Raw genomic sequence first — 23652 nt, forward strand, 5'->3', positions numbered from 1 at the left:
GAATTAACTGCTTTTGAATACTGTGGCAGAGGCGTATTTTGTAATAAAGGGCTGCCTCATAACATTTGAATCTACAGCACATTTTGTTAATTGAGACTGATGGGGAGACAACTTTTTTTTTTTTTTTAAGTAACTTTAACACTGAGCCAGCAAACTGCAGCAAGGCAAAGAGTCTCGAGATTATGAACTATCGCGTGTTAACCACTGTGTTATTAAATCAGAAGTTAGTAATGATGCTTAGGGAGCCAAATTATTAGCAAATAAAGAAAAATGACGTGTCATTAGTCATATCTGGTCTTTCTATGTCAATGGTACTTCCAAGATGCTGGAAAGTGCTTCAAAACAGTCTTATAGGAACAATTTTGTGCATTGATGGAAAACTAGGCTTGTCTAGAAGATGTTTTCCAGGCTGATTCTCATCTTTCAATGTCTTGGAGACGCCTGACAATTGTGTAAGTTGCACGTAAATGGCAGACACTGAGACGGTCCTGTATCACCCGCTCTCCTTTCCCATCCCCTGGAAGAAAGCCAGTTTGCCTCCTTCTACACTTTCAACAATTTTTTACTCTTTATAAACGTAAATGTATGATTTTTTGGGGTTTTTCTTTTGAGCTGTTCTTTTAAAAACATTTTTTTAAAAGATTTTATTTATTTATTTATTTATCTGAGAGACAAAGAGAGAGTGCATGTGAGTCCGGGGAGGGGCAGATGGAGAGAGAATCTCAAGCAGGCTCCAGGCTTGCGGAACTGGTGGGGGCCTTAATCTTACAACCCTAAGATCACGACCCGAGCTGAAATCAAGAGCCGCATGTTTAACTGACTGAGCCACCCCTGCGCCTCTGAACTCGTTCTAACATCTGCCTGGATCCCTCATTAATGAATGAGGAGCGTAAAATCTTTAACACGGGTCATTTTCACACGTGTGCGAGCATCGTGATTCTATCTTTGCCGGACGATTACCCTTGAACAACAAGCTGTCGCCCTCACAAACCTTCCTGCCGCGGTGTTTCTATCTTACTGATTTGCCTTCTCTCTGCACGAAAGATCCCTGAAGGAAAAAGTCACCCTCAGTCTGGACTCATGCATTTTCCGATTAGAAGCAACTAAATTAATGAGGTTCCCTTTGGGGTTCCAAGACCTGGGATTAACTTCTTGTGGCTTCAGAAAGCTGCTCCTTTCGCCCCTGTCACTGATTTTCCTAATGCGCGTTTCTTCCTCTTTTCTTAACATTTGCATCCAAAGCAATCGGTTATGACGATTTTCGGGGACCAAAGCATGAAGTGGAGGACAACGATGAATATGGAACTATGTAACAATTTATTTTAAAAAAAATGGCCTAATCCAGACTCACAACAGGTCCCACGAGGCCGGCGCTCATGCAAATTTCACGGGCGGGGCGTCTTCCTGCTTCGGGGCTCCCTCCCGCCTCCCGCCTCCCTGCCTTCGCCGCTCCCCGCCCCGCCCTTCTCCCCTCCCCCACCCGCCCCGTGCCCTCCAGGCCTCCCCCCGCCCCTCCCCCTCCCTCCCTGCCGCCGGGCCTTGGCGGGAGGCTGGGAATCCGGGGCAGCCACTGGCCCGCAGGGATCCGCCGCCCTCCGTCAGCGCGTCCACTTCCGTCCCGGCGGGAGGCGCCTCCGCCCCGCCCGCCCCGCCAGTCCCCGGGCTCGGCGGGCCGTCTCGGCGCGGGGAGAACGCAGGCTCCGGGCGGCGGACAGGTACGTGCACTGCGCGGGCCCAGGAACGCGCGCAGCCCGCTCTGCTCTCTCGCGCGCGCGTTTGCCGGAGGTAGAGCGAGTCCGCGGTGCGCGCAGGTCACGAGCCGATCGAAGCCCTTGTTCAAAACCTGACTTTGTACCAAAGCGGCATAGTACCTTGTCACCGCGGAAAAGCAGCCCTGGCCAGCCCGCCTTGGTGTGTTGTCCCGCGTGGTTTAGCCACATGGTTGAAAAGCGTAGTTGAAGTCATACTGTAGTACGGAAACTCGTGTTAAGTTTTCCCATTTATCTGGTGCCTTTCTTTCATGCCACGGAATGCGCTGGAATTCCTGACCTACAGTTGGACCTTGGGTTGTCTGGTTCTTCCCAGCATAAGCCTGCGGGGAGAATGAGCACATCTGCATCAAAATGTAGCCGAACCAAGGGAGAGTTTGCCCCCCAGATAGGCAGCAAGCCGGTGAAAATGGACACCGAGCTTTTGCAGAGGAGAGAGCCAGCGGGTTTATTGGAGTGGCGCTACCCGGGAGGGCAGGCATCCAATGCCCGGAAGTTCAGAATCCTGGATGGCTTGCAAATGAGGGCTTTTAGGGGCAGAATTCGGGGAGGGATCTCCTGAGAAGGTGGACACTGCTGACTGGAGGCCTGTGAGGTCATACTAGCAGGTGACCACTTTGTCTGTGCCCTGGAGGTCTTTTCCGTCTCAGGAGTTTGGAATCTGCAAAATATTTATATTCCTTAGGATAGTCATTTAAGCAAGCATTCTGACCCTAGGGCTGACCCTAGGGCTGCCTGTCCCTTGACTGGGCTGGCTGTGCCTGGGGCAAACACAACCTGTTGTTTCCAAAGCCCACGGAAAAGAAGGTGGTCAGAAGTGAGCCCCGCAGGTGTCTGGGGGCAGGGCTCTCCAGGCCTCAGGAGAACTTGAGAGAAGGCCAGAGGCCTCACGTGACTGGCATGCTTGCAGGCCAGCGGGCTGATCCGTCTGCCTTTCTAATGCTTGCTGCCTAGACCCGGACCCTCCGGAAAATACAGGCAGGATTGCTGACAAATAAATATCTGGAGTTGTTGGCGGTTGTAGGATCATCGTGGGGGTAGACGCATAAGTAGGGCAGCCGCTGAGCCTTCCCAGCTTCAAGATCGGGAATCAGTGGCCAGGCAAGTTTCTGCTTTGTTTACCCAGTACGGGAAAACCCCGAGCCTTCCCTCCACCACTGCCTTCCTGGTACCTTTTAGCCTGTGTTTGGCTTGCTGATGGTTTCCAAATCTCTGAAGCTTCTAGCGATTTATTCCTTGATACCGTTGCTGGTTAGAGTCCCATTGACGCCTGTTCCCTTTGCTCGTCGAAATCTGTTTTCTCTGTTTCTGCTGGAGAACGTCATTGCATAGAGAAGTCTGACTTACGAATTATTGAAATCCTTGAGGGTATGAGAGCAGGAAAGCAGGCTTTACCACCTGTTTCTTGCTTTTTGACTTCCAGTGAGAAAAAGGGAATGTTGTTCCATCGCGTTGTTAAAAGATAATTTTCAGCGAGAGGTAAAATCGTGACTCTCATACAGATATAAAAATGAGCCCGTGTTGGGACACCCGGCTGCCTCCCTTGGTAGAGCGTGAGACTCTTAATCTCGGGGTTGTGAGTTCGAGCTCCATGTTGGGTGTAGAGATTACTTAAAAAAAAAAAAAATTTTTTTTTAATGAGCACATTTTAAAAGATTCTATTTCATTCATGAAAAGGGGAACCAGGCAGATGTTATAACTGGTTCAAGAGAGGAGTCAGGAAGCATGGAGATATATGGGGGCAAAGGAATGCCTCAGAAAGGTTCCAGTTAGGAGAGAGGACAGGACATGTCAGCCCCTGGGAATTGGCAGATCAGACAGGCACCAGTGATCCCCGTGGGTCTTGACTTGTGATATCGTAGAAACCCTTGGTATGTGAAGTAGGGCTGTAGGGTGTGGGAGGACAAATCATTCATTCATGGCATTTGGTAAAGAATGGAAAGCAGACCTTACTCAGGACCATTGGGATAGGGCTAGGGACCAGTAAAGTGGGGTTTTACAGTGGGGGAGAGAGATTGGGCTCAACTCCGGAAATAACAAAGAAAAGTGGGAATTTAGAGCCAAAGAGTGGAGCGGGGGTCAGTGGATGGAAAATGGCTAAGAGGAAGGAAGCATCCTAGGGGATGGGAGTTCTGGAAAACCAATTGAATGGGTTCTTGCAAAAGACAAGCCAGCGGGATCAGACCTCACCCTAGGGGAGGGGTGTGGGTGTGGGCTGTGGAGGATGAGGAACCAGATTAGATTTGAAGAGTCAGGAATTCTGTGAAGCTGACTTAGACAGATTCTTACTGGAATGGAACGTGGCAGAGACATCATCGGAAACCCCCAAATCAGGGTCTATTTGAGAGGAGAGTTCAGAGGAGCTTGGTGAAAGGACCGTAAGTCACTTTGGGAGAGCGGGCCTTGAGGTCATTCACAGTCTTGTTGCATCTTGCATGAAGGTCACGGGCGGATGGTGAGATGTTAGCGCTGCTAGCCAGTGTGGCCTCGTAAAGAAGGTGCCAGTCAGGGTCTCTTCTGCAGGGGCGCGTCTTGGTTATCCTTGGTACCATGAGGAGCGTTCTGACTTCCAGAAGCTTCACTATTGGAGACCACAGATCCCATCTCGAGGTGGCCAGTGAGTGCTGCCAACCCCACCTTCTATGAAACAGAAGAGCCCTTCTTCTTCTGTTTAATTATTATTATTATTTTTTAAGATTTAAAGTAATTTCTGCACCTGACATGGGGCTCAAACTCATAGCCCCGAGATCAAGACTTGCATGCTCTACGGACCACGCCAGCCAGGTTCTCCAGAAAAGCCCTCCTTGACACATTTTATGAGGCTCCCACCGTCTGTGTCAGACCCACTGTCCCATCCCTGTGGATTTTCCCCAATAGGAGGAAAACTTTTGCTCACTGTGAGCGACCTCATGATGAATGTCACACAGAAAAAACTTTGTGTTTTTTGGGGACAGCCTCTGTCACCGGTGGCACACCCTTCTGGGTTGTCTGGTTCTAGCCCCTTGGTGCCACCATGATTCTTTGTAAGTCGCTGGTAACCAGTGAGTTAGTAACTTCTGTCACCTCTGGTGGAGGATCAGTTGGCTTCCTCCCACCTGTGGAAAAACCTGTTTTCTCTCCTTTCGAGATCTCAGACTTCTCTCCTTTCGTGATGCCTTTATTCCGCATACGTTTGTGCTCTTTCCTTCTCCCTTCCAACGAGCTGTCACAGCTGCCTCATTCCCTCCTATTATATGAGTACAATAAAATCCTTAATGTGTTCATTAAAAAAAAAACAAAACTTATGAGAGTCATCTTTTTATTTTTTTCTGAAAAGTCTCCTTTAACAAATGTGTCCTTTGGGGAGGGGCAGGGCAAAGCCAAAATCCTGAAAGGGATGTCCAGACATTGTGTCCTCCAGTCAGTAGAACTGCCCTGAGGCTCTTTCCCTGGGAGCCACAGTGGAGAGAGGTCCTTGGAAAATCTGCTTGACCTAGAACACAGACCGGTGTTGTGCCATTGATGGGTCTGGCTGGAGTCAAGCTTTCCATACCCAGCCTGTCCTGGGTACGGCCCCTTTGTGCAGATCAGTCCAGATGGTGGCTCTCCTGGCCATAAACTTCCGTTCTAGAAAGTGGGTATCAGAGATAAAGAAAAAAGATTTAGGCTCAAGGGCACTTTGAAATGGCCACGATATTTTTGGGTCTCCGCAGCCCCATAGGACAAGTCAGGTAAGAAATCAGCCTAAGGACATGCAAATTGTCAAGGAAGAAGTCAAACTTTCAGGATTTGTAGATGACATAATACTCTGTAGAAAACCCAAAGACTCCACCAAAACATTGCTAGAACTGATATATGAATTCAGCAAATTGCAGGATATAAAATCGATAAACAGAAATCTGTTGCATTCTTGGACACCAATAATGAAGCCACAGAAACTGAAATCAAGGAATCGATCACATTCACAACTGCACCAAACCCATAAGATACTTAGGAATAAACTTAACCAAAGAGGTGAAAGATCTATACTCTAAAAATCATAAAATACTTAGGAAGTTGGGGTACCTGGGTGGCTCAGTGGGTTAAGCCTCTGCCTTTGGCTCAGGTCATGATCTCAGGGTTCTGGGATGGAGCCCCGCATTGGGCGGGGCTCTCTGCTCGGCAGGGAGCCTGTTTCCCCACTCTCTCTGCCTACTTGTGATCTCTGTCAAATAAATCAGATCTTAAAAAAAAAAAAAAAAACTTAGAAAACAAATGGAAGATGACTTAAAGAAATGGAAAAACACTCCATGCTCTTGAATTGGAAGAGCAGATGTTCTTAAAATGTCTATATTACCTAAAGCAATTTACACTTTTAATACAATCCTTAACAAAATACCACCAGCATTTTTTATAGAGCTAGGATAAGCAATCCCCAAATTTGTATGGAACCAAAAAAGACCCCAGAGAGCCAAAGCAATCCTGAGAAAGAAAAGCAGAACTGGGTGCATCATGAGTCTGGGCTTCAAGCTCCATTACAAATATGTAATCATCAAGACAGCCTGGTACTGGCACAAAAACAGACACATAGATTAGTGGAACAGAATAGAGAGCCCAGCAATGGAGCCTCAACTCTATGGTCAACTAATCTTCAACAAAGCAGGACAAAGAATGTCCAATGGAAAAAAGACAGTCTCTTCAACAAATGGTGTTGGGAAAATTGGACAGCCACATGCAGAAGAATGAAGCTGGACCATTTTCTTACACCACACACAAAATAAATTCAAAATGGGTGAAAGACCTAAATGTGAGACAGGAAACTATCAAAATCCTAGAGGAGAATAGAGGCAGCAACCTCTCTGACCTTGGCTGTAGCAGTTTCCTCCTAGACATGTCAACAGGGGCAAGGGACACAAAAGCAAAAATGAACTATGGGGACTTCATCAAGATAAAAAGCTTCTGCACAGCAAAGGAAACTCAACAAAACTAAAAGGCAGCCTATAGCATGGGAGAAGATATTTGCAAATGACATATCCGATAAATGGTTAGTATCCAAAATCTATAAAGAACTTATTAAACTCAACACACGGAAAACAAATAATCCACTTAAGAAATGGGCAGAAGACATAAATAGACATTTTTCCAAAGAGGACATCCAGATGGCTAACAGACACATGAAAAGATGCTCAACATCTCTCATCATCAGGGAAATACAAATCAAAACCACCATGAGATACCACCTCACACCTGTCAGAACGGCTAAAATTAACAACATGGGACAACAGGTGTTGGCGAGGATGCAGAGAAAGGGAAACCCTCCCACACTGTTGGTGGGAATGCAAACTGGGGCAGCCACTCTGGAAAACAGTATGGCAGTTTCTCAAAAAGTTAAAAATAGAGCTACCCTACGACCCAGCAATTGCACTACTAGGGATTTAGCCAAAGTATTCTAAAATACACATTCAAAGGAGTACGTACCCCCTGCTGTTTATGGAAGCATTATCAACAGTTGCCAAACTATGGAAATAGTTCCAAGTGTCCATCGACCGATGAATGGATAAAGAAGTGGTATATATGTATGTGCACACACACATACACTCATGCACGTGTGCGCGCACACACACACTCATGCGCGTGTGCGCACACACACACACAATGGACTACTACTCAGCCATCAAAAAGAATGAAATCTTGCCATTTGCAATGATGTGGAAGGAGCTAGAGTGTATTATGCTAAGTGAAATACGTCAATCATAGAAAGACAAATACTGTATGATTTCACTCATGTGGAGTTGTAAGAAACAAAACATGACTATTTGGGAGGGGGCTGAGAGAGAGGGAGTCAAATCAGGAGAGTGTCTTAACTGCGGAGAACAAACTGAGGGTTGCTAGAGGAAGATGGGAGGGACGGGCTGGGCGGGGGATGGGCGTTATGGAGGGCTTGTTGTGATGAGCCCTGGGTGTTGTGTATAAATGATGAACCACTGATCTCCACTCCTGGAACTGATGCTAAACCGTATGTCAACTAAACAGAATTTAAGTTTAAAAAAAAAAAAAAAAGAAAGAAAGAAATCAGCCAAAGGAACCAGCTGTCCCCAAAGAGTGCATTAGACATAAGATTTGCGTCTGTTGGTCCTGGATTGTTGTGACCTCTCTTACTAATAATAGTTTTATAACTGAGCTTGTGAAAACAAAACCATGAGGAATAGTTTCAGATTTTCTTTGCCTAAACTACTAGCTCTGAATTTGTATTTCTTTTAAAATTTAGTTATTTCCTTTCTAAAGTATCCTGGGAGGTGCAGGAAAGAGTCTAACAGGCACCCATAGTCACATGACCCAAGCTTAAAAAATGTGAACATTTTGTCTTTAATTGGAACTTTGAGGCAATAAAATGTAACAAATGCAGCTAAAGCCAGTGGTCTCCACCCCCTCTCCCTTACCAGAAACCACTGTCTAATGGTGGTGTGTTTATTCCCATGCGTTATACTTTTATGACAGTATATTTATTAGTAAAAGAAATATTTTTCTTTTTAGTATTTACTTAGCATCAAAAGGGCCATTGTCTTATCTAGCATTATGTTGCTAAGATGTATCATATTGGAAGTATATGTGTACTTTGTTTCTGAGTGTATTTGTTTCCTGTGGCTGCCGTAACAAATAGGAAACAGCTGGGGGACGTAAGACAACAGAAGTGTATTCTTACAGTTCTGGGGGCCAGAAGTCTGAAACAAGGGTGTCAGCAGGGCCCTGCTTTCTCTGAAACCTGCAGAGGGGAATCCTTCCTTGCTTCTCCTCTCGTTTCTGATGGTTGCTAGCACTGCCCCGTGTTCCTTGGCTTGTAGTAGCCTCCCTCTAGTCTCTGCCTGTGTCTTCATGGGGCCTTCCTCCCCTGTGTCTCTGTATCTGAATTTCCCTCTTCATACAAGGATACTAGCTGCTGAGGTAGTGGCCACTCTCATCCAGGGTGAACTCATGTTAACTTTTTTTTTTTTAATTTAAGATTTATTTATTTGAGGGGGGAAGGGCAGAGGGAGAGGGAGGGAGTTTCAAGCAGACTCCCTGCTGAGCGTGGAACCTGATGGGCCTGATCCCAGGACCTGAGCCGAAATCAAGAGAGTCAGACCCTTAGCTGATTGAGCCACCCAGACACCGCACCTTGACTTGATTACTTCTGCAAAGATCCTGTTTCCAAGTAAGGGCACATTTATAGATTCTGGGAGTTAGGACTTGAACATGTCTTTCTGGGGACATAAGTCAACCCACAACAACGGATACATCACAGTTTATCCTCTTCTCCTGAAAGTCAGATTGCTTCCTGTTACCGTCATCACATCTGTGCCACTAAAAGCATCTTTTTCCATAGTCACCACATATGGGCATGAGTGTGTGTGTGTGTGTGTGTGCTTGCATGCACACAGAGGTTTAAATTTTTCTAGGGAATAGAAATCCCACACCCAGTTGTGGGATTTCTGGGTTGCAGGGTGTCTGCATCTTTGACTTTACTAGACCTTGTCAGAGTACTTTCCAGAGTCTGTATCTGTTTGTGTTCCCTCCCTTTTCCCCGCGTGCGTAACGGCTCTTGGTGCTAACAGACATTTCCCAATCTGCAAGGTGCAAAATAGTATCTGTGTCATGTACAAAATAGTACGATTTCTTAGATACCAGTGAGGTTGGATATCTTTTCATATGTCTATGTGCCATTCACATGTACCCGTTTGTGTGTTGCCTGTTCCTATCTTTGGAGCATTTTTCTCTTGGGTTGTCTTTTTCTTGTTGATTTGTAAGAATTCTTCCTTTTTATTTACTCTTATTTTTTATTTATTTTTTTAAAAGATTTTATTTATTTGATACAGAGAGAGAGATCATAAGCGGGCAGAGAGGCAGGCAGAGAGAGAGGAGGAAGCAGGCTCCCTGCTGAGCAGAGAGCCTGATGTGGGGCTCGATCCCAGGACCTGAGATCATGACCTGAGCCGAAGCCAGAGGCTTTAACCCACTGAGCCACCCAGGCGCCCCTACTCTTATTTTTTTAAAGATTTTGTATATTTCTTTGACACAGAGAGAGACCATGAGAGGGAACAGAAGCAGAGGGAGTGGGAGAGGGAGAAGCAGGCTTCCTGCCAAACAGGGAGCCCGATGTAGGGCTCGATCCCAGGACCCTGGGATCATGACCTGAGCTGAAGGCAGATGCTTAACAACTAAGCCACCGAGGTGCCCAAAGAATTCTTCCTTTTAAAAAAAAAATTATTTTTTATTTTATTTATTTTTAAAGATTTTATTTATTTGACTGAGAGATCACAAGTAGATGGAGACAGGCAGGCAGAGAGAGAGAGGGAAGCAGGCTCCCTGCCAAGCAGAGAGCCTGATGCAGGACTCGATCCCAGGACCCTGAGATCATGACCTGAGCTGAAGGCAGCGGCTTAACCCACTGAGCCACCCAGGCGCCCCCTTTTAAAAAAATTTTAAAAAGATTTTATTTATTTGAGAGCGAGCGAGCGAGCGAGAGAGAGAGCACACACACACAGGCAAGGGGATTGGGAGGCAGAGAGAGAGGAAGAAGCCGACTCCCTGCTGAGCAGGGAGCCTGACATGGGGCTCAATCCTAGGATCCTGGGATCATGACCTGAGCTGAAGGCAGATGCTTAACCAACTGAGCCACCCAGGTGCCCCCAAAATTCTTCCTATATCTTATCTAGATATTAAATCTTTTGCTTTGAGAATGATATCTCAAATAATAACAACTCTTCCCCACCTTTACCACCCCTGGACTATTTTGAAGCATATTCCAGACATGTAGTTTTTTTGTCTGTATATACATTGGCATGTAGCTGTAAAAGGTTAAGGATTGTATACACACGCGCGCACACACACACAAAGCATCTCTGTGATAGTATTGTCCCCCCCACAATAACAGTAATGCTCAGTGCCATCAAATATTCAGTCAATTCGGTTCCCCCAGTTGTCTTACGAGTGGATTCTACAGTTGGCCACTGCTGTGCACGAACTTGTGTCCCCCGCTAAGTTCATAGGTGGGAGCTGTAACCCCCAACCTGTTGGTATTTGGAGGCGGGGCCTTTGGTGATTCTGTTTAGAGGAGGTCGCGAGCATGGGGCCCCAGGATGGGATTAGTGCTCTTGTAAGAAGAGGCCAGAAAGTGTGTTGTCTCTGTGGGTGCCTGTGAGGACACAGCAAGAAGGTGGCTGTCACGAGTGGAGAGGAGAGTCCTTCTCAGCATCGAGCCTGCGGGCATCCCGATCTGGGACGTCCAGCCTCTGGAGTGGGGAGAAATACCTTTCTGTCATGTCAGCTGCCCTGCCTGTGCTATTTTGTTATAGAAGCTCGAGCAGCCCAATACACACTTCGTGAACTTTATTAACCCTTTTCTTTCTGGTTTGTGTTTTTTGGGTCTAGTGTAAGGAATGCTGCTTTACGCCAAGGGTCAAGAAAACGGTGTTCTCTAACAGGTTCCCTTCCCGATGTCATTCATTCTCAAGGTTTGAAACATAATGTGCAGCTGATCCTCTTGTTTTTTACTCCAGTTGGACAACACCAGGGCTGGGAGTGCTGACCGCTGGGCAGTCAGGGATCTGCCTAGAACTTTTGACTCCTCAAAACGTAATCCTAATAGCCTACTGTTGACCAGAAGCCTTGCCGGTACCATAGACAGATGATTGACACATGGTTTGCATGTTAATATGTGTTAAATACTGTATTCCTGCCATGAAGTAAGCTAGAGAAAAGAAAATGTTGAGAAAGTTATAAAAAAGAGAACATACATTTATGGTCCTAGAGTGTATTTATGGAAAAAAAAGCCACATGTACGTGGACCCGTGAAGTTAAAACCCGCGTTGAGGGCCAAACGTAGTCAGAGTCGATCAAGTCAGGTGGATAGCAGACTAGCAAATCCTGAACCACCGCTCTGAGCCTCGGGTCCCATTTCTGTGCATTGGTCAATGGGTCACCCCATTTTATGTGTTTCTGAGGAGAGACGCCTTACTTAATAATGGAGTTGATTCATTGACATTGAACCTGCCATCAGCGGCTGTTTGAGCTAGGTTTGTCTACCGTCTTCGGGGGCATATGGAGCCCTTAGGATCACGAGAGGGCTCTTCAGCACTACGCCTGGAGTCTGTTCAGAAACAATGAAGTCGCCATTGAAAGTGCAAAATGCGGGAGCAGTGGGACCCAGCAGGAAGCGAGTGGATCCTTGTGTGCAGTGGGGCTGAGTGAGGAGGGAGAGCGTTGTCTCGTTCGACCTTGGCAGGGACCGTGCGTGTCAGTGACTCAGATCTGCCACTGCTCTACGGAAGTCTGTGGATGATGGCGAAAGCATGACAGATACTAATTTTGGAGTTGCAGTAAATTTTGCAACGAGGCAAATTCATGTGTATGGAATCTGGAAAAAAAAAAAAAAGAGGCTGGGCTGGGCTGGGGACTGCTGACTCTTTCAAGCTTGTCGTTTCTGCTTGGGCCCCTGCCCTGATCTTCTTGTTAGGAGCTGCCACTCAGCTTGTCCAACAGAGGGTTCCCACTTACCACCCCACTTTTAAGACCCGATCTCCTCAAACCTGCTTTCCCCCTTCTTGTTGAAAGACACGCTACCTTTTTCCAGTTGCTCCGGCAAAAAACTCTCATCGTCCCCGACTCCTCTTTGCCTGATCCTCCTCCTCCGCCATGCCATCTACCAACAAAACCAGTCGGCTCTCCCGGCACATGGTGTCCAGAGCCCAGCCACCCTGAGGCTGTCCCCTTTGCTGACCGTCTTCAGGGTAGCGCCTTTTGTCTTGGACTGTGGAAGTCTGGCGCTAAGGAGGTTTGCATTCGCTTCTGCCGGGTGCCCAGGGATCTCGCTGTCCCGGGTCACTTGTTTAGTTCATTGCACCACCAACGGATTCCTACTTTGAAGGGAGAGGGGAAATTTCGGGAGATTGGTTTCTTTTTTCCCTCCCTGGGCTTTCTAACCTTTGTCCTAGTCCTTGTTGGTGGAGTTTTATTTATTTATTTATTTGGTTTGTTTTTATTTTCCTCAATAAATATAAACCTTGGGGGCTCCGACACTGCCTGGGGTCTCAGTCACAAATCCCCATCTCAGGGGGTATTAGTGCTTGTTCCTGGGTCTAGCCTTCTCCCCAGGATCGCCGGGCTCACTCAGTATCTGCTCGTTGCCACCATGACCCTGGCTTCAAGTCTCCTGTCCAATCTGGCTGGGGATTGTTCCCTTTTTGGGCTCCACCATTTACATTTTTATCTGTTGGTTACATTCCCTCTGGTATTTCTAGTGTTTGTAAGAGGAATGGATTTGTTAGCCCCTCTCAGAATCACAAGCTACCAGCGATTTCCTCCATTAAATACACGATGCAAATAGTTAAAATGAATTCTTTTCTAAAACTCTTGATTTTAAGTTTACTTACTGTTTATCATCTTTGGATTTGCACCATTCAGAACATGATGCATGTTTCTCTCTCTCTCTGTAGCCCACCTTCAATCTCCGCAATGGCTAATGAGGCTCACCCTTGCCCGTGTGACATTGGGCACAGGCTAGAGTATGGAGGGATGGGACAGGAAGTTCAAGTCGAGCACATCAAGGCTTACGTGACCAAGCCCCCCTTCCACACGGACAAGGCCGTGATCGTCATTCAAGATATATTTGGCTGGCAGTTGCCCAACACCAGATACATGGCTGACCTGATCGCAGGAAATGGATACACGTACGTAGGAAGTTCTGTTCTTTTCCTTAAATTCCTGGAGATTTCTGTGCTCTGTTATGGTACCTTCAGGGAAAACAAAACCAAAGCCAAAGAGCCCCACCTGCATTCTAAGTTAGGTTACTACTTCCTCATCTCATGGTGCTCCCCACCCCCCCCAAATGGGGAATGTCAAGTGAGCTGACCACCACCACCTGGCGTCCAGAGGCTGCCATTGCACCCAGACCCCTGGTGGCCCCCCACCCCCACCCCCACGGGGCTTTGGCTCCTCCTTGCCCTGCCTGGGCCTGTAGACCCCTTGGACTCCGATGGAGTTACTGCTGGTTTCGGGGCCTGCCTGGGCAGGTACAGGGCACCTGGGGCCGGCCTCCCTTGCTGGCTCTGTAATGGATCTGCTCCTTGGCCTTGGACACGTCTCAGTCGGGTCAGATTTTACAAGCAGGGCACCCACGGTTAGCCTAAACACACGCTAAACACAAGCGATCAGGGTCCTGTCTGAGTTCCCAGAGGTTCCAGAAGGTGCTGTGAGACCTCACCCCTCTCCTGAAGGTTAGGCCTTTGCCGGATTGAGTATTGAGAACACACCTGTATGCTTCCCATCACGCCGGGTCCTGGCACAGCGTCCGTAAACACGGAGGAGAGGGGCCGGTCCTTCCCTCCAGCCTCAGCCAGCCCATGCCCACCAGCCACGAGGGGGCACACCGCGATTTCCTTTCTCAGAAAGCTGCAAATCCAGTGTGCAGCGACCTTGTTTTCCTACCAGAGAAATCGATTTGAAGGTCACACGCCCACTGTTGTGTGACTCAGCGTTAGTGCGGATGGCAAAGAGGGTCTGTGCTTGAGTTTTCACTTTTTCATGCCCCCAGATGTCTGGAACAGGAGGCTACGTGACTTACTAGGGGCAAACCCAGTGAGAAGCACCGTAGCCAACCCTGGTTTTCCCGAGGCTGGGCTGGACGGACCCCATGTGGAGGGCGTTGCAGGGATAGGTCTTTTATCCTCCCAGTGACCTGCAGGCTGGGCCCCGGCGTGGTGGCTTCCATTGTCCTACGGTGGGTCCTTAGCTGGAGACGGAACCCACACGATAAGCAAAGGCGCCCGTGACTTACAGAGCTCTCCCATTTATCCAACTCCCTTTGCCATCAGAATAACCCGCCAAGGTTGGCCAGGGCCGTCTGTTCATCAGACGGAGAAAATGAGGCTAAAAGTGACTTATTAAGGTCACGGCATGGGCGGGCACGGTACTGGGGCTTGAACTTGGTTGGGTTCTTCTGACCCAGATTCCAGGATTCCTTCCACCCTGGCAGGAAGAGCCGGGTTCCTCCATCTGTGGCCACTTCCTTTTTTCTGGGAAGCGAGTCTCGGGCCTGTGCCGTGTGGACCCAGCCTTGGGGCGGTGGGGGTGGGGGTGGTTGACATCATGGAGGAGGGACACGGACTCAGGGGAACTGGCTTGTTTTCTCTCTGCCGCCTGTTTTAGAACCTGCAGGAGACCTTTCCCTCTAAGCAGGAGGTTGTGCCCTGTCGGCATCCTGGGGGGAAAATTGCTTGGTCACCGTGACTGGACGCGCGACCCGGGTGTACCCTCTGACCTGGGACTAACGCAGGAGGCCAGCTGAGCCAGGTGGCTCCTCCCGGGGTGGGGGGAGGGGCCTCTCAGGCTCCTTCCTGGGTCATCAGTCCCATGGGGACTGTGCCTGCAGGATCGCCTTGTCATTTCAGATGGGCTGGGCTCTGAGGAGGCTGGCAGGGGCCGTGCACCTACAGTTGTGAAATCCCTGGTGGTCTGGCCTGGCGCCCGCTGGCCTCTCTGATGCAATCACACTTGGCCTTCGTGGTTCCCACTGTGAATCAGAATCACCAATGTAACAGGCTTCTTCATGAATGTCAACAAAGCCCAGTAGCTCCAAAATGAAGAGCAATGAATGTCCCTGTTTGACAGGACCATCGTCCCGGACTTCTTCGTAGGTCAGGAGCCATGGCACCCGTCTGGGGACTGGTCCACCTTCCCGGAGTGGTTGAAGACAAGAGATGCCAGGAAGATCGATAAGTAAGTTATCGTCCATGTTTGTGCCCCCTCCACCCCCCGCCCCTGCTCTCATCCCAGGACCCCTGGGAGAGCGGAGGCCGCAGGGAGAAGCGGGTTCGGCTTCACTATTCAGACACCCCCCACCCTCCCTCCTGTGGGGCTTCCAGGGCCACTGCTAATGCCTAAGGAAACCGGCTTTCATGGAGCCTGTGTGTGGCCTGGAAGGCGGGACGCCAGCAGGCTCTCTGCTTCCCTCTCTGAGCGACTTTGTGGCGCTCATGCCAAGGGAACGTTGGGGAAGGACCACTTTGTGGTGGCCGGATTTCCCTTGACAAGGGTGCTTTTGAGGTGCATAGGGTCAACACTCCTTCCTTCCTGTCCAGGCTGCAGAACCAGTCGAGGCAGTGGGTCAGGGGCTTGCCCACTAGGGCTCAGCTGACAGGAAACCCAAAGGGCTGCCCCTCCCCCAGCCTAGACCTGACCCCCCACGTCCCCCTCTGAGAGACTTCAGGTCTTGACACCAGGCCCATTAGACCAGGACTGCCATCTTGTCAGGGTCCAGGGAGCAGTGAGAAGTAAAAGAAGGGGATCCCCCCAGGATTTCAGCTTTTTATTGAATTAGCTCCTGTGGCCCAGAAGCCAGGAACAGTGTGCTTAGCTGCCGTCCAGACAGCTCTTTCTGTCTGGGCTAAGTGTGCAGGGGTAAAGGACCAGGAAGGCTTCTCCTGAACAAGTCAGTGTGAGCCCAGGGCAAAGGAGGTTCCCCCAACACCAGCCCAAATCACCTTGGCCATCTGAACCCTCCTTCCCTGTCACCGGACATGAGCCTTGTGTTTGATAAGCTGCTCCCCCAGCTGAGGTTGGGGAAACTGCTAAGAATGTGGGGCCCTGCCCATGGGCATGCGGTCCCTGGAACTTTCTGTTCCTTCCCCCACCAGAATGCCCTTCAAGAACTGCACTCAGGGCTGGTGGACCCCAGGCAGACCTCTGCCCCTAGCCCAAAAGGGCCTGGGGCCCTGCTGAGTGCCCCTACCTGGCTTCTCAGCCCCATTTTCATGCCCCACACTCACTGGGAACCCCTTCTTGCAGGGCCTGTGCTGCGGGCTGCACTGGGAGCTCCCGGCATGGCCAAGCTTACGGGCGGGAGACCAGCGCAGCAGTGGTCCGGGGGACTATCTCTGGGACATCAGCTGCCTTGTCTTCCTCTGTCCCATCCTGAGGAGTCTTCCTGCAGGGCTGTGTAGCCTGGCTCCTTCGCCTCAAGTCAAGGGGACCCTCAGCGGCCACCTCGGCTCCAAGCCTCCCTGAGGAGCTGGTGGAGACTGTCACAGCCGGCTGCTCCCCCTGCCTGGCTCTGTGCCCTTCCCTCTTCTTCCTCAGCGTTGGCCCCGAGATTCCTGGGGAGAAGCCTCCCGCACACTTAACCTCTTCCTAGTCCCTCCCAGGAGACCTGCACCCCTAACCTGCAACGCCAAGAAAACCAAAATGAAGCCAGATGTAGAGAGAAAAATTAGAAGTAGAACCACAAGAGAACCACAGAGACCGGGATGCGACTGTGGAATTCATCTTTCCATGGGGGGCCGGGGTCGGGGAGAATAGTTAGGACCTTTTGTGACTTTCTGAGGAAAAACTGGGGCAGGGGTCTGCCTGCCAATTGTGAGCACAAAGCAGAGTGATAGTTTCTGGCAGATGTTGGAGCAGCCCAGCGGCACTGTTCCACTGGGGAAAAGGAGAGCCATGCATTTTAAACATTTAAAATGTTTAATGCATTTAAAAATGAGGCAGAGAAACACTGGGGCATCTGGGAGGTTCAGTCGGTTAAACGTGTGACTCTTGATTTCAGCTCAGGTCATGATCTCAGGATTGTGAGATCAAGCCCCATGTTGGGCTCCGTGCTTGCTTGATATTCTCTCTCTCCCCCTCTTCCTCTGCCCTACCCCTCTCCCTGCCCTGTGTGCTCTCTCAAAAAACAAAGCAAAGCAAAACAAAACAAAACAAAACAAAAGGTGGGGCGGGGAGAGAGAAAGAGAGAGAAACACTCACTTTGAAAGGAGACTGAAATCCTTGTATCTGGTCAAGTGTGTTCTTAACATAAAACCCATCTTGAATGCTTACTGCTTAAGCAGTCATGGGGTTTATTGGTTTATAGAGCTGAAAAGAGGTAGTTTCTGGCTTGAAGCAGAGGTTGGTTCCTAGTACAGAAACTATCTCTGGGGCTTGCCTTCCAAAATTTCTCTACTAGGTTGATTGTATTACTGGCTCCATTCTCAGGCAGCTCTTGCCTCTGGGTGACAAGATGGCTGCAGCAGCTCCAGCCTTCCATCGGTCCCTTTTCCAGCAACCCAGCAAAATTCACATTTTGCCCTAATGGCTATCGCTCAGTCATAGGTCTGTCCTGGAATGAGTCACTGTGGCCAGGAAATGGCTATGCTTTCTGCCGGTCAGCCTGCACCACACACTTCACAACTGGAACCTAGTGCAGAATCCCCCAAGGTGTATGAACCAAGCACTGGCGGGTGGGAGGAGAGCTTCATCCAAAGCTGAACCCTGGTGCTTCCAGAAAAGTAGGGAACACGTGCAGAGTAGCACCAGCCAAGACATGTTCACACGAGCTCGTGTTTTTATAGAAGTGACCTCTTCCTCCTTGTCTCCAATTAAGGCAGTTACTCTTGAGATCAAAGCATCCGAGGAAAAATTAAAACCCCAAATGTCAAGAACTATTGCTCTTTCCATGTTATTTTGCGGAATTACTTAATTACCGTTCACATGAGGACTGTAAGTGCCCTGTACTTAGCACTAGAATCCATTTATTTAAAGGTGCTCCAGGATATGCTATGATCAAAAGGGAGAGGAAGTGCAAGAGAATGGCTTGCTCTCTCTTTTTTAAGCTGTAGCATTTCTTCCTTATCCGATCAAACCAGAACTTTCTGGCTGGCACTAAACCTCGGTTTGGGAGGTTCCTCAACCTCCGCTCCGTTTGCTTCTAGCTGAAAATACACGGAGTTCTCAACAAGCAATTTGCAAATAAACCATTTGCAAAGACAGGGCCACTCCTGGTGTTCTTCTGGCTTACATCGTGCTGGCAACTTTCCAAGTCCTGCTCTGCTCTTTGGGCACAGGAGGAGACCGGCGGTCCTGAGTCGGGGTGTTAGCTGCGGGAGTGAAGTTTGGGGAGCTGCCCGGCTGGGGGCTCGTGTCTGCCAGAGGCGAGCAGGCTGGGCTGCTCCGTGCGGGGGTGGATCTTGGGATCAGGTCTTAGGACATTGTGCTTTGGCCTCTGGCCTTTACTGGGAGGCTGTGGAAGGTCAGGGCTCAGCTTTCACCTGGGCTGTGGGCTGGTGTGATTTGTGGTGTGCAAGGAGCCCGCCCGCCGCTCTGTCCGGTGGTTGGAGGAGGCTTGTGCTTGGTGGAGAGACCTGGGGAGACCCGTGGGGCGATGTGCATCACTGCGGCAGCCGCGGGGGAGGACAGAGCTCCAACTGCAAGAATCGCAGACCGCGGAGGCAGAGCTGCTGCGGAAGCCCCGTGACTGCCCAGGGGCCGAGCACCTGCTGTCCCGCGCTCGCCCCCTGCGCGGGGGGGAGGGGGCGAGAGACGGGGCGCTCACAAAATGCCTCTCGGTTGTCTTTTGCCCGCCCCCTGCCCCCGCCTTACTGAGATATAATTGACCCATAATGCTGTGTAAGTGTAAGGCGTGCAGTGTTGATTCGACACGTTTATATGTTGCAAAATGACTGCCACCCTAGCCTCTGGCAGCGCCGCCGTCCTGTCCCAGGGTTACCTTCTTTTCGGCGGCGGGAACACGCGCGGCCCGCGCGCCCGCAGAGCAGCGGCATCGACCGCGTCACCAGCTCTGCCCCCGCCGCACGCCGCAGCCCGGGGCTCGCCCGTCTCCGGGCCGGAGTCCGCGCCCCTCGTGCGGTGGTTCCCCGCCCCGGCGACCGCGGCTCCGAGGCTGGCTCCCCAGAGCCCACCTACAAGGGGCCGCTGGCCGCCTTTCTTCGCTTTTCGTAGGATTTTCTTCGGGAGGGCGAGCGGGGGGGTGGAGGGGCAGAGGGAGGAGCGGGCTCCCCGCCGAGGGGCAGCCGGTGCGGGGCTCGATCCCGGCCTCCAGGGTCGCGACCCGAGCCGGAGGCGGACGCTCCGCCGACCGAGCGGCCCCGGCGCCCCTGACGCCCGAACTTTCCGTTCTAGGGAGCTGGACGCCGTGCTGACCTACCTGCAGCGCCAGTGCGGCGCGCGGCGCGTCGGCGTCGTGGGATTCTGCTGGGGGGGCGTGGCCGCGCACCACGTGATGATGACGTACCCCGGGCTCCGGGCGGGCGTGTCCGTCTACGGTAAATCCGCCTGGCGCGCCCGACGCGGTGGAAGCGGGAGGCCTGGGGGAGGGGCGGCGCGTCCGCAGGGGCCCGGCTCTGCAGCCCTGAGAGGGGAGGGCCGGCTGGGGGGTGCCGGAGGCCGAGTTGTCCCCGGGACCCGGAGCCCCGGTCCCCGCGCTGTGCGGTCGGGACCGTCCCCGAGCCCGAGGGCGACGGGGGTCACGTGTGTCTCCGGGATCGTGGTGGCTCTCCGGCCGCGTTCCTTCTGAGGGACCCCGTGAGCCGCCGTCCCGAGCGGGAGGGTCCGGGGGCGCGGCGCGGGCTGAGGAAGGAGGGGAGGGGAGGGGAGGGCCGTGCGGCGGCGCCGAGGCGCTGCGGCGGGACGGGCCGCCGCTGCCATGGCAACGAAGCGGGAGCGCGCGTGCGCGGGGGCGTGGCGTACTGGGACCCGCGGGAGGAGCGGCCCTTAGACACGTGAAAAGAAAGAAAAGAAGAAAGACAGAAGGGAATCTGGTTTTCTTTCATGATCGTATGTCCTACAGTTACGGACCGAGGGTTCCTATCTGGATCAGTGGGTGTTCGCTGTGGTGATTTTGCTTACTTTTAGCATAAAAAAAAAATCCTTTAAATATACTGACTTACACCGAAGAGAATACGTTGTCACTTGGCTGTGGGCACAGCGGGGATGACCGTCCCCTTGTGCGAAACGAAGGCTCTCCCGCGTGGACGCCTCGCCGGCTCCCCCTTGTGGCCGCTGGTGCGCGCTGCGCGAGTTGAGGGCCTCGGCAGGACTCAGGAGCATCGAACCTTGGCTGTCCGGCGATGCATGGTGGCCTTAACAGAGGGGTCAGCACCTCTGTGGAGCGTGGCCAGCCCTCCTGTGGCGCCCTGCCTCCTCGAGAGGGGCTACAGGGGAGGGGAAGCCCTCTGGGCTGCTTGGCTTGGCTGTGCTGCCGACCAGACATGGGAGCAGGAGATGCCCCTTGTTTCTTCTTCCTACTGACTGGGACCCTGTCCCGACCCCGACCACACCCGAGCCAGGCTCCTCTGTGAGTCCTCTTTCTGGGGGGGCCCCGACTGGGCTCTGTCCTTGGCCCATTGGGGCAGCCTAGTGAGAACCCCCCAACTTTGGATGTCCGACCACATTCCTCACCCCCCACCCCCGGGATCGCGGGAGCCGGAATTCTGTCACGTCCTCCGGCCAGAACCCGTCTCACTCTGATGCTTGCTCTTAGTCCTTTTCCACCCGCTGCCCCCGCGCCCTGCTCCTTGGCGCTAAATCCCCAGTTGTCCTGGTTTTCGGGTTGAGCGATCTCTCTCTCCTATAGCCAGACCTCATTCTGGTGGTCCTTCTTGAATAAAACTTCCTTCACAATGTCAGAATAATTTCCTTTAACACTAGTTGCCTTAAAATGGCTTCGGATCACAGACAGATCGTGGGCAGAGCCCCGGCTGGGGTCTGAATGCCCGGGGCAGAACAGGCTTTGGACCAAATGTGCGCTAAAATTCTGAAACAAAGGATGAAAGGACCGGGTTCCACACCTGTGATGTCATACCCGTGACGTCACAACCGTGGTCTGGTCGGAGCACCAACAGCCTGGGGAACAGCCGCCCCACCTTATGTGTGAAGCCACTTGGCAAACTGAGGTCGGACGCTGTGGGGCTTCTGTGGATTGGGAGAGACTTCTAGAACAGGAGAGGCCGGATGGTCCAGATTTGAAAGTCCGTCCCCTGTTTGTAAAGGAAGGCATCGTCGCACAAGGGGGCGTTTTTCAGGCTGCTCCTGCCTCTGGGCAGGCCAAGCAGACAGCAAGGTCTAATTCCACTATTTCTGGCCTGACTTCTCATGAAGCAGAGAGCAGGAAGGTCTAGCTAGGTAAGTTTCTCTTTGAGACTGATTTCATAGGCCAGGCCACTTCTGTGGAATTACTAAAAAGAAAGTAAACTGAACCCTCAAAGCACATATTTTACTTTGAAACATCAAACCAGACCCACAGAGGTTTCTGAGGCCCATGTTCGGAAATCCTACCCCACGTGTCTGTCCCCATCTTCCAGGCATCGTCAAGGACTCTGAAGACGTGCACAGTTTAAAGAACCCCACGTTGTTCATTTTCGCTGAAAATGATGCTGTGATTCCCCTTGAGCAAGTAAGTTGGCATCTTTCCTCTTGCAACTCTTGACCTTGGGTCATAAGTATGAGCCTCACATCATGGGGGGTTTACTTTAAAAAAAAAAAAAGGTGGGTATATTCAACCCAGTTTGTTGATAAGAAAAAAGCAGAAGAAAACTGGTTCAAAAGCAGTCATTTAGAAATCGTTATTCATAACTAATACATTATATTAATAAAAATTTAAAATAATTTCTACTTAAATATATTGAATATTTTGTTATATATTGAATGGTATAACAAAGATATTCATATAGTTTCAAAGAACTGATACTGTATCATTTTTATATTGCTTGGAATCCTCTCCTTTGCCAGAGGTTATAAGGACCGTGTTAGGTATAAAAGTAAAAAATTCATAATAGCTACAGAACTGAAGGCACTGATGTTAAGTTTCTTTTCTGAGCAGTCAGGGAGGATTTGGGGAATGGAAGCGATGACTGGACTTAAAATCATACTATCATGAAATCCTGTGTCTATCAGGTCTCTTTGCTGACCCAGAAGTTGAAAAAACACTGCAAAGTGGAATATCAAATTAAAACATTTTCTGGGCAAACCCATGGCTTTGTGCATCGAAAGAGAGAAGATTGTTCAGCGGAAGACAAGCCCTATATTGACGAGGCAAGAAGAAATTTACTTGAGTGGCTGCACAAGTATGTTTAGCTGTGGCCAAGCGTAACTTACTCAAAACAGCTTCCTTGCACCCAGAAACGTGCTTTGGGATATTTGGATCATTTGATTTGATTTTCACTTTATATGAACCAGGGAATCCTGAAACTCATTATTTCCTCTGTTAATGCATGATATAATTTAACTTTTAACATGTTAAAAAAGCCCCTAAACAATGGATTTGACTGATAGGGTAATATCCTAACTGTAAGAACCTAGGGTGCTGGGGTGCCTGAGGGGGCTCAGTCTTCAGCTCGGGTCATGATCCCGGGGTCCTGGGATTGAGCCCGGCATGGGCTCCCTGCTCAGCGGGAAGCCTGCTTCTCCCTCTCCCTCTTGCTCGTGTTCCCTTTCGCCGTGTCTGTCTCTGTCAAATAAATAAAATTTTTAGGGCTGTTTATGGACCTGCTGACAGCTCAGATGTGGACTTCTTGTGTTTTAATTAAGTACATCCTTTAAGATGATGGGCACAGTATAGCCGTGAAGAACGTGAGCTATAAACTCAATTCAAAGCCCAGCTTCATGGGGCATTTATCTGTCCTAATACGGATCGGTCTATCACGTTCACACATTGCACTGTGAGAAATCCTGAAGTTGAAACAGGGTTTCATTGACCTAATTACATCAAGCCAATAAATTTACTTTTTGAATGTGTGGCTTTTTCTAAAAGCTAATAAAGACTGATGGATTACAGTGACTGTCTCCTAGGAAGTGTTTTTCTAAAACGGCATTTTCCAGGCCAAGGGCGTGGAGCTGCATCACTTGGAAGGGGTGCAGGGTCAAGTTCCAGTGTTTAGATTTGAATTACTTTAGATTAAATCCCACGAACCAGCTTAGCTCCTTGGGGGCCCCGGCCCCCGTGCCAGGCGCTCAGCGGCCACACGTGGCCGGGAAGAGCCGTTTGTGGACAGAGCCAGTCTGCGCAAGGAAAGGCTCTTCCCTCTTGCCGCGGCCTGCTGACTTTCCACGAACCCTAGGCTGGACGGCGGTCACCCCACCGGCCCCTCTGAGTCTGCAGATCCAGAAAGGCCACCTTGTTCCA

At 50.5% G+C, this 23652-nt stretch overlaps 1 protein-coding gene across 1 annotated transcript; it reads left to right on the forward strand.

Moving 5' to 3' along the window:
• The first annotated feature begins 1516 nt into the window (after positions 1-1516).
• CMBL (carboxymethylenebutenolidase homolog) lies at positions 1517-23037 on the forward strand. Its single transcript, XM_082725183.1, has 6 exons — positions 1517-1715; positions 13199-13432; positions 15372-15479; positions 19653-19795; positions 21833-21924; positions 22425-23037. The coding sequence occupies exons 2-6, from the start codon at positions 13218-13220 to the stop codon at positions 22602-22604; spliced, it is 738 nt and encodes a 245-aa protein (XP_082581309.1). The 5' UTR covers positions 1517-1715; positions 13199-13217; the 3' UTR covers positions 22605-23037.
• The last annotated feature ends 615 nt before the right edge of the window (positions 23038-23652 follow it).

The sequence above is a fragment of the Mustela nivalis genome (genome assembly GCF_964662115.1).
Source record: "Mustela nivalis genome assembly, chromosome: 3".
NCBI lineage: Eukaryota > Metazoa > Chordata > Mammalia > Carnivora > Mustelidae > Mustela > Mustela nivalis.